At 49.7% G+C, this 10,090-nt stretch overlaps 1 protein-coding gene across 1 annotated transcript in view; it reads right to left on the bottom strand.

Annotated features, from left to right (window-relative positions):
• Nucleotides 1-5,173: 5,173 nt before the first annotated feature.
• Clstn2 (calsyntenin 2) overlaps nt 5,174-10,090 on the bottom strand; it is a 337,621-nt gene continuing 332,704 nt past the window's right edge. The window contains exons 13-17 of the mRNA XM_077795496.1: nt 9,012-9,182; nt 8,366-8,511; nt 8,114-8,237; nt 7,199-7,383; nt 5,174-5,377 (exon numbers count right to left, since the gene is read on the bottom strand). Of these exons, the coding sequence (XP_077651622.1) occupies nt 5,174-5,377; nt 7,199-7,383; nt 8,114-8,237; nt 8,366-8,511; nt 9,012-9,182 (830 nt within the window). The remainder of the gene's footprint in view (nt 5,378-7,198; nt 7,384-8,113; nt 8,238-8,365; nt 8,512-9,011; nt 9,183-10,090) is intronic.

Raw genomic sequence — 10,090 nt, 5'->3', positions numbered from 1 at the left:
CTGCCAAAGCAAGTCACCCCATCACCCTGACCCCACCCATCTGCCCCTGACAGTCCTGACTGCTCACCCACAGCTTCTCAAGCGTGTCCAGGGAAACATCCCAACAGCTCATGAGACCAGGAGACCCTCATGGGCAAGGGTCCTGTCTCATTCGCCTCCTTGCCCATCCCTGGCACAGGGCCTGGTACCCACATTTTCCAATTGCATAGAATGTGGCTGCCAAGGCAGGCTCCCATCTGTCTGTTGACTGCACACAGGAAGTGTCAGATTCCTTTCTGGGGTGCTGGCGGAGGTAACTTCTGTCTCTTTTTGTCTCCCTGGGACAGAGTGAAGCTCACCTCCTAATAGTGCTTGTCTTTTTTCCAGTTGGAGCCAAAAGGAAAAAAGAAAGCAAGATCTATAGAGCAGATAGAGAATAAATTTATAAAGTAAAGCAAATAAAGATAGGGAAACGAGGGTGCTGGAGTCGACTTCAAAACTTTCATTGCTCATTTCCTTTGCCTACGGCTGGACCACGGAAAGCGGTTACATGAAAATTAAATTGTGCCAAGGGCTTTGGCTTGTCAGCCTCGATAAATGTCTGATGCAGATAGAGGATCGTGTACCATCATAGCTGCCAGGATACTTCGCAGGAGGCTTTGGGGATTCCCCCAGAGACCGGAAAATGATTTTATGTGAACATCATCTACTTTTTTACTGGCATATAAAAGAATTAGATTTACCTCTTACTTTTTTTTTTTTTTGGTAAAACCAATTTGGTTAATTTAAGTGAAGAGATGATTAAGGAAAAAATGTTCATTTTCTTCTTCTTGCTAATATCGAGTCATAGAACCAAGAAGATTGCTAATTTTGAAGTGTGCTGGGTCGGGCTTTCTGCTGATTATGTTGCTATTGATTCAAGCAGTCACATGTCTTCAGGATAATTTTTAGAGCAAAGACATGAGCGGGGCTGAAGTGACAATCAGTCTGAGATAATGAACAGTCCTGCTTAGAAATCAGTCGGGCTGAGCCGTCCCGGGAAGGGGCTGAGCCCTGGGAATCAACACTGGTCTCTGTAGTCAGAGCTCAGTGATGAGTCTGTTCCTGGATCCAAGGCCTCCAACTCTTAGGAATAAGTGTATGGGTTTGTCAGTACAAAAATAGCAAGTGTGTTTTGTTTTTGTTTACTTTCAGAACATGAATTTCTAAAACATCTTAAAATGAAGGACAACAAAGTTTTCCTGATTTTGGAGCAAAGGCCAATGGGGAGTGGAGCTGGGGGTAAGGTCGTGGAGTTTACTTTTGCCTGGGAAATGGAAGCCTGCTTTCCATGCATGTTCATAGGAGTCAGCAAACTACAGCCTCGGGACCAGATCTGATTGGCAGTTAGTTTTGTATGGCTTGTGGGCTAAGAAAGGTTTCTGTATTTTTGAGTGCATGAACATCATAATCAAAAGAGTAAAAGAAAAAAAATCAAGTCATGTAAAATTTATATACATTCAAATTGTCTACTCTTTTGATGTCCATAAATAAAGTTTTATTGGAACACTCATTTGTTTACATATGGTCTATGGCTGCTTTGAAGCTATAAGGCAGAGCTGAGCACTCTCCATAGAAACCAGATGTCCTATAAAACTAAAAGCCTTGACTATGTGGATCTTTCCAGGTGAAGTTTGCTGAGCCCTGGCATACAGGAACGGGGAATATTGTTCCCAGCAGGACCTTACTCCTGGGGTATCCACGTCCATAAGGGACAGCCCTTGTTAAATGCAGAGGTATTTGGTCTAAATGCTACATGACAGAACGATTGACTAAATTAAAAAAAAAGTGGTAATGAAAAGAGATCCCACAGAAATCACATTTAGGGCAACTATATGAATTTGGGCTTTGGTCAGCCATACACAATTTGATTACATCTGTTAGAATATAGGCTTCGTATTCTTTAAGACAATTCACTACCTAGGCGATTGCTTTACTCCACTGGGAGAACTCATTCTCTACTGGCCTTTTCCAGTCTCTGCCTCCACTTTCTCCTCTTTCCTGCCACCTGAGTCACCTGAGAAGTCTCAGACTATTTATTTTCAAGCTCTGTTCCCCAGACGGTGTTGTCTACTTGGAGGGCAACATTGGGCTGGAAAGTGGTCAAACCAGTCAGTGAGTCTTTGTGGGGAGGAGTCTGTACTTTCCTGGGCTGTAGCTGTCTGATTGAGAGGTCAGAGTGTATCTAGGTCATCTGAGACTTTTGATTCCAAAATGCTAGTGTCTGGGGGCTGGAAAGTGCCAGGCTGATTAATGATATTTTTCACTTATGGTCAGAAAATCTGGTGGACGGCAAATTAGATTACCCACCATTCATCTGGATACCTCCTGAAGCTTCTGCGGCTTTTATATAGCCACTCCCACTTTGTTCTCACCTGTGGTTCTGAGTAAGTATGGGGAGCAGGGGGACGCCTGTTGGCCGGGCACTGTCATTCCAGTGCCTCATTTTTTGGAGCCAGCATGTAGAATGACCTTCTGTAGCAAAGGTTGAAGGAAAGGGCTTTGGTTTGCAGTCACTACTGATTCTCTATAAATGAATCTGGTCACCAAATGGCTCCTCAAACGACACATCTTTGCTGTCCTAGCTAAGTGCCACTTTCGTCTGCTCTCTGCCAACTCCCTGAAAACATATAGAGATTGCTCGGTGCTCCCAACAGCTCATCCAACCATGAATAAGTAATGTGGCTGTAAGAGACAGCCAGAGGCCTTGAGGAACACCTTCCCACCCAACCAAACTGCAAAGACAGAGCAGGAAGAAAAGTGCTCTCAGAAACCCGAGACTGAAACATAGGCAATGAAAAGCTAATTCAGAAAGGATTGGCTTTATACATATAAAGTGTTCCTTTCATTGCCGTCCCTTTGGGAGAATTCAGTAGTTCCTAAATGCCTGTTTGAAGAATTTATTTTTTATTTAAATAATGGGATTGTGGGGCCTAACCAGTCCTATGAATTTTCCCCTGCAGATGTGCAGGCATGATTTTGGGGGGGATAAAACAACGGAGGGGAGTTTAATTGGCATAATTAACGCGGGAGATACATCTATTTCTTCGCAATGAATATCAAAACTCAAGCTTCTTCTAGTGTGTTTCCCAAGAAGGGGAAATTAAGAGCCCTGGCTGGGTTTGCAAACACGTCCCTCTTTTTCCTGTGATTTCTCCCGACCCCCTCCCTCTTCATGTGTCTTGATTAGCTTCTGGGCCTGTTTGTCCCTTCCTCAACTGTCAGGTGCATCGAGGGGAGGGCACTTCAACATTTCCCCACAGCTCCTGGTAGATTGCCTGCACATAGTAGGTGCTCGGGATGCCTGCAAGGTGCATGGTGGGAAGTCATTAGAATCCTGGAAGTGAAGTGGAGGGTAAGGCGACCAGTCTTTTCTATACCTTTGAATGGCTTGGAGCAAGACACTGAATCTCTGAAATATCCTCATCATGAAAATGTGTCTAACAACAGGCGTCTCAAATATTTCACAGGGTTATTGTGAGGTGTGAAGGAGGATGAGGGACACCAAAAATTTAAAAAGCCCTTCAGGAGAAAAAGCTGTATAAAGTACTTGTCGCCATTCAAAGAGTTGCAGAGACTTTCCATGGACTCTCGCTGGGTGGAGGCTGGATTAGAGGCCATTGGCTGTGGTTCCCCCTACTTAAGCTCTGTGTTTGGATGACAAAGGGGATTAATTAAAGGTACCCACTCTGCACCTGTGCCAAACCAACACGGGAAGGGCTCGGGGAGGGGTGAGAAGAGGGGACAGCTCGAACACACTGAGGACAAAGAGGTACCGGAGACATTTGAAGCAAACGTGTCCTCGGAGCCTCGTGGAAGTCTTGTAATAGCCTTAGTTCCTGCCTGGTATTCATTTGGTCACAAAGATCACCCCCTGGTTACTATAGCAACAATTTTCCTCACGATGTGTCCACAATAGAGTGGCAATGGAAAAGACTTTCTTATTAAAAAAAAAAAAAAAAGAAGAAGAAGAAAGAAAAAGAAATTAGGATTTTGGATAGATTTGTCCCCTAGACCTTCTTTTATGAGAAGAAAAAACAGTCTCTATCATTGCAAATATCTTTCTAATCCCCAGCAGTTAAATTTCCAAACTGTCACCATGGACGGCTGCCGTTCACACATTTTCTCATCTATCGGAGAGGGGTGTACGCTCTCAAGAGGAAAAACTGTGACACAGGAGATAAGGGACCACGAGGTTCGGTGGAGGGAGCCTTGCCAACCTGGGAGCTGCGCTTGGGCCAGGGAGTCCAGCCACACCCACTTGTCTCCCACGACTATCTGCCATGAAGCCCCATCTGTCCGTCCATCAGCCATCCTTCCTCCCTTACTGTGGCATTGGGGGTTGGGGTCTGAGTGGAATGCTCCCTGAGCATGGTGGTTTGGAGTGATGGGCAGCCAGGCAGGGCAGCCACACTGGTCTCAGCTGTCCCCTGGCAGGCTGGCCCCTTCAACTGGGGACAGGCTCTGCTTGTGGTCAGAGACCAGCTCTTGGTTTTGGACTTGTCATAGAAGCTCAAGTGGCCTCAGAAAGAAGCAAAAGGAAAGGGTCTCCAGGCTGGGGACTGTGTGTGTGTGAGTGTGTAGGGGGTGTCCCTTTCCCTATAAACTCAATTCTTCATCAACAAGGGACTTTCTTTCAAGTGCTGAGCCCTAGGACCTTAGTTATGTGAAGTCCTGCCACCCTCCCTGCGTAGAGGAACCTTGGAGAGTCGGTGCAGGGAGGACCTGCTGGTGTGGGTGGACAGAGACACTTAGTCAGGTGTGCGCACAGTGAGTTGGACCCCAAAGCCTTGGGGACACTGAGCCTGGGGGAGGGACTGACACCAGGGTGGACCTTCTCCCCTGCAGAAAGGAGCAAGCTGTTCAGAACTCTGAGGCTTGGCTGGCAGGGAGCCGGGTGAGCCCGGGGCAGGAGACGTGGGGACTACAGGACAACGTCCACCCTGAAGTCTGCACTGGTGGTGACACTGGGCTTCTCGGAGCTGCCCTTTGCTTGGACACAATCAATGCCCAAGGCACGTGGGGCAGGTTCTAGAAAGCCGGAGAAGGCCACCCAGACCTGTCATCGAAATCGGCGGCGAGCGTGATAGACTCGGGCATACACTGGGTCGGGCTTTACAAAAGGGACACGCGGGCTGGGAGCAGGCCTGGGACACTAGTAGGGGAGGGTGGAGTCATCCCACTCTAGCTGGGCTTGCCTGGCGCCACTCCGCTCGTGCCTGCCTCTGCCCATCCCCTCCTCCTCCTCCTCTTCGCTGTCGTCAGAGTCGCTGCTGCTGGAGCTCACATCTTCCTCTGCTTCCTCCTCCTCCTCCTCTCCCTCGCTCTCCTCTTCCCCGTGGCCTGGTTCTTCGTGTTTCTGGATGTCACAGAGGGAAAGAAGACACTCACCAGGGGCCCAACAGAGGCAATTTGGGAGCTTACCTTTCTTAGTCGGTTAAGGAAACATTGAGGGTCCCTGGGGACTCCCTTCTCTTCAAGCTAACTCCTGGGAACTGAAGAAAGGCTTTCTGGGAAGGAGGTCTTTTGATGAAGGGAAATTAGGGGAGACACAAGGGCCTGAAGATCAGCCAATTCTAAGACATGAACTGCAGGTCAGCGTTAGTGTAGAGGATGGGAGTACCATCCAGTGGGGACTGAACCTGTCAGGCCAGGACTTGTCTGGCATTTCCAAAGCCAATCTAAATGGAGCTTTGCAACTTTGCTTCTCCGTGAGAGTGCAGCATTTACTCTTGCACCCCTTTCTAGGATGAAATATGATGTCGCTGGGAGCAGAAGACCTTCTAAGCCGAGACTCAGGTGTGCTGTGCCTCAGAAACATTACTTTGGAAAGAACAAAGACCAGGTCTTAACTCCCCATGCCTGCACTCACCCCTTGGCTTGTGTCCTCAAATTGTACCCCACCTTTCCAGTCCCAGTCTCCCCCCACCTTCCCTCCCTCCCTCCTTCCCTCCCTCCCTCTACCTTTTTGGTGATTGCAGCAAAATCTTGTTTCTAGATTCATTTTGAGCTGGTGAACTAGATCATAGAAGAGGTGTCTCTTTGCTTGGCTACAGCCTCTCTCTAGAATGTCTCTCTTCTACTTTGGTTCCCCCAAATCCTACCTGTTCCTCAAGGCCTCCCTTGGGCAGCCTTCTCAAGCACTGTTCTTCCCTGCACACTCCAGTCCCCAGGGCTCTTCCTACTCAACCTCACTGGGCACCGACATCTCCAGGTTTGCCCCGGCTCCCTGGTCCTCAGACTGCACTTCATTTCCACATCTGAGGCTCAGCCCTCGGAGGATGGTGTTCTGGAGTCCCCACCGAGGTGGGCTCAGCACTGTTCCCACATCAGGTGCTTAGAGACACAGAGCCACAATGGCATGGTGGCTCTGAAATCAGAGCATGAGACCAAAACTGGGCAGAGGGCAAAACTGGGGACAAGGCTGGAATGACCACTTTGTTATTTCCCATGACTCTTCCTGATTGTCCCCTACTTCCCTAAGCTCAGCACCCAAGGGCAAAGGGCATGAGTAGGTAGCTTTCCTTGGTAGTTGTGCAGAGCAGGGGTCTTGCACAATCATGGACGGATTTGGGGGCTGCCCACTGACTGAAGCGAAATGAACTTTAGAATATGACAAGACAGTTTGAATACCGGTCCTGGGAACCGGAGCACTCTATTTCTCTTCTCTCATGTTTCCCATCTTGGTAGCTGAGGATGATGACCCTACTTCATGGGGTGCTGAATATGGAGCCCCACATACAGGGTCTGGCATAATGGGGAGCTTAATAAATGGCAGGTTCGCTGTTGTATGTTTTAGCCTATTCTGAACTCTGCAGCCACTCTGGAGCAAAGCCGGGTAACTCGCACTGTCAGTTAATCAAGGATTTAATACCAAGTCCCGAAGTGTTAGTCAGCGCTGAACCACGGGAGAGGCAAGGAATAGACACCATGTGGTTCCTTGCCTTAACAGATTTCTGGTTCCATTTGTGGTGTGAGAACAATTCCCACGTTTTTAATCAGAGAATATAATTGGTGGCAAAATACGGTCTGATCAGGTCGAGAGGGAGGGAGAAGCTGAGACAGGAAGACCTGGTGGATAGACAGCTGGATGAAGGGATAGACTCTGAGCACAGGAATAATTGAGTGGCTGGAGAGATAAGCACCCAACCCGGAGTTCCCAGCATGACGGGAGTCTCACCTCCATGGGGTTGACCGTGATGGTCAGCGCAGAGTCGTCCCAGTCCATCTCGGCCTCCTTGGCAGCCTCGGTCTCCTGCATGAAGTGCTGGTGGGCAATCCGCACTCGGTACACACCCATGGCCACCACAAACACTAGCATGCACACGGAGATGATGATGACCACTGTGGCGATGCTCGGGACCACTGCAAGGAGGAAGGAAGCCACGTGACAGGATGAACAAAGGCCTAGCGCATTCTGCGATGGAGCATGAACCAAGCATCCATGCTTGGGTTAAAATGCACTTCCCCCCAGAACTCTGGGTCAGCCCCTGACCCTGTCTGGGCTATACTTTCATCCTCTATGTAGCAGAGTCAATAGTTCCTGTCTGTGGGTCATTGCAAAGAAGATGTGAGTTTCTGCAGAGGCACAGAGTAGGTGTTCAATAAATGCTAGCTCTCTTCTACCTCAGGCTTCTCCCTTCAGATTACAAGGGAGCCCTCACTGAGACCCAGGTACTCTAAAGTTTAGAAGGGAGAGACACAAATGGCCCCAGATGACACACTATGGTAAGTGCTCCACAGTGGTATGGACAGGAGACTTTACAATATGGTGTGTGTGTGTATGTGTGTAAGCTATCTGTGTGCGAGTGCATGTAAGGGCTTCAGGCAAAGCTTCATCCAGAGCTAGACCTGAAGGTACTGGTTTAATTTTGTAGCAACCTCGGCTACTATGTATTGTGCGTAATGTCTCCTTACTTGACTGGATCCCTAGGGCAGCCGGGTCCTCCCAGGAAGGACCCATATCTTCTCCACGGCAGGATGCCTCTCCACAGTTCTGAGTGCCTACAGCTGCTGCCACCTAACTGTTTAGTGGACGATCTTGAGTCACAGTGACCACCCCGCATCCTGAGGTCCCTCCTCTTAGGTGTCCTACCTGAACTGCGCTGGATGCTGCTGTGGGACTCGGGGTGATGGACAGACTGGAGGAAGGGTGGCTGCACAATAAGGTGGTTGACATGCTCCTTGTCTGAGGCTCTGACTTCGTGGAGGACACTGACCTGGGAAGAGCAAGAAGGGGTGACAGTGACCAGGAGTGGCAGGTGGGCCAATTGTCATAGTTCTCCTGAAAGCACGAGGGACTGAACAGGTGACTCAGGGCTTCCCCGACCACGCAGGGTGTCCCCACCTCCAAGTTGAACTCGTTGCTCGTGTAGCGCCCGTTGAGCTCTGAGCACTTGATCCGGAACCGCCGGGTGTCCAGGGAAGTCGGGTGCCAGTTGCGGTAGCGGATGTGACGCAGAACCTGCTCGTAGCGGCTCATGGAGCCCACACCTGTGCCAAGAGAGCGCACTGGTCATCAGGAAGCAAAAGAAAGAGGAGGAAGAGGAGACGGGGGAGACAGGCTGGGGCTGCTGGAACTCGTGGGTCTTGTGAATCCATCAGGGCTAAGAGGTCCAGATGTGAGGGGTAGACAATGTGCAGAGCAGAAGTTCCAAGGGACCAATGAAACTGACGGGAGCGTTTCCACATAGACTGGTTTCTACTGGAGTGTTTCGGCCTCAGTCTCCCAAATATCACCATAACATTGGGATCAAACATTATAGGAGAAGTTTCCTGCTGGTTTCTACAGATTTTTCCAGGAGTTGGGGTGGGGGACCATACATCCCAAGATGCTGGAGTAGCTCTCCAAAGGAGAGTCTAGACACCGTGCCCCTGATGTCCAGGGTCTCCAGCTGGCCCCAGGGCTGCCTACAGGTGCCGCCACACCCGGGCCTCTGTCAAGGTGGTGCAGAGAGGACCCCTGGGCTGGGGGGTGCTGAGCAGGACCTTACCATAGATAGAGTAACCTGCAGTGGAGTTGGTGGCATCCAGGTGTCGCTGGTGCAGCTCACTGTGGCTGAGCTCCAAGCACTCCTGCCGAGGGTCCAAGTCCCCTCCAAGCACCAGAATGTCACAGAAGTCTAAGTTGTGAAGCATTTCTTCTAGGACTGCCGATCTGGGAGCTGTGGGAAGGTGCGGGTGGGGGACACAGGCATGAGGACTGCTGGGATGGCAGCCCTTGCTCCTCATCTCTCTTCTGTTTGCACCGGGGCTGGGGCGGGAGACGAGGCTGTGCAATCCCAAATACCAGGCCCATCGCGCACCTGTCAGGTGGCACTGAGGCTGGGTGGCATGAATTAGTGGGAACAGCGTGAATACGAAAGTCAAAAGATAGAGACTGGAAAGCAGCTCTACCTCCCAGAAGCTATAAAATTGTTAGATAAACTCCCCGGCACTCAGTTTCCTTGTCCCTGGAGAGAGCTAGGGTCTTGGGAGTATTGAAAATAGTGTCCTGCTCAGGCTAGGGCCTCCATTAGCCACAGCCCTCAATTAGGGGAGAGCTAAGTGGCCTGGCACCCTGACCTCACAGCTTCGTCATGTGGCCATTGTGTGTGTCCGTCTCCCCCACCAGGCTCTGGGGTTCTCAAGGGCAGAAGTACCTGACTAGATCCCCCATGTCTGACGCAGGAGCTGCCGTGGAGCAGTTGTTACTAGGCATGATTCAAATGGAGCTGGGTTATTGATTCATAATCAATTAAGTCAGCACAATATAACCAATAATTAATTGATAATTCATTAATAATTAGTGGGTTAATCAGTTGTTCAGTCTGGTGGTCCCTGCCTGATTTTATGACTCCAAGTTTCTCAGAGGAAGACCTGAGTATTTGAATGGTGGACATTGCTTGGCAGTTCTAAATGAAAATCTCATCTTGAGATAAAGGTGACTGGTATTTATGGAGGGTTGGTCTGTGCCAGGAACTATGCCAGCGCAACCCTAATAGGCATGAAGGGGGTACTAGTGTCATCCCCATCTCACCAATGGGGAAGTGCAAGGTCACAGGGTGGAGCTGCCCCAGGTTATAGAGACTCA

Source organism: Urocitellus parryii, chromosome 2, assembly GCF_045843805.1.
Source record: "Urocitellus parryii isolate mUroPar1 chromosome 2, mUroPar1.hap1, whole genome shotgun sequence".
Taxonomy (NCBI): Eukaryota; Metazoa; Chordata; class Mammalia; order Rodentia; family Sciuridae; genus Urocitellus; species Urocitellus parryii.
The sequence above is the reverse complement of the archived record's forward strand: the minus strand, read 5'-3'. Positions and strand labels throughout refer to the sequence as shown.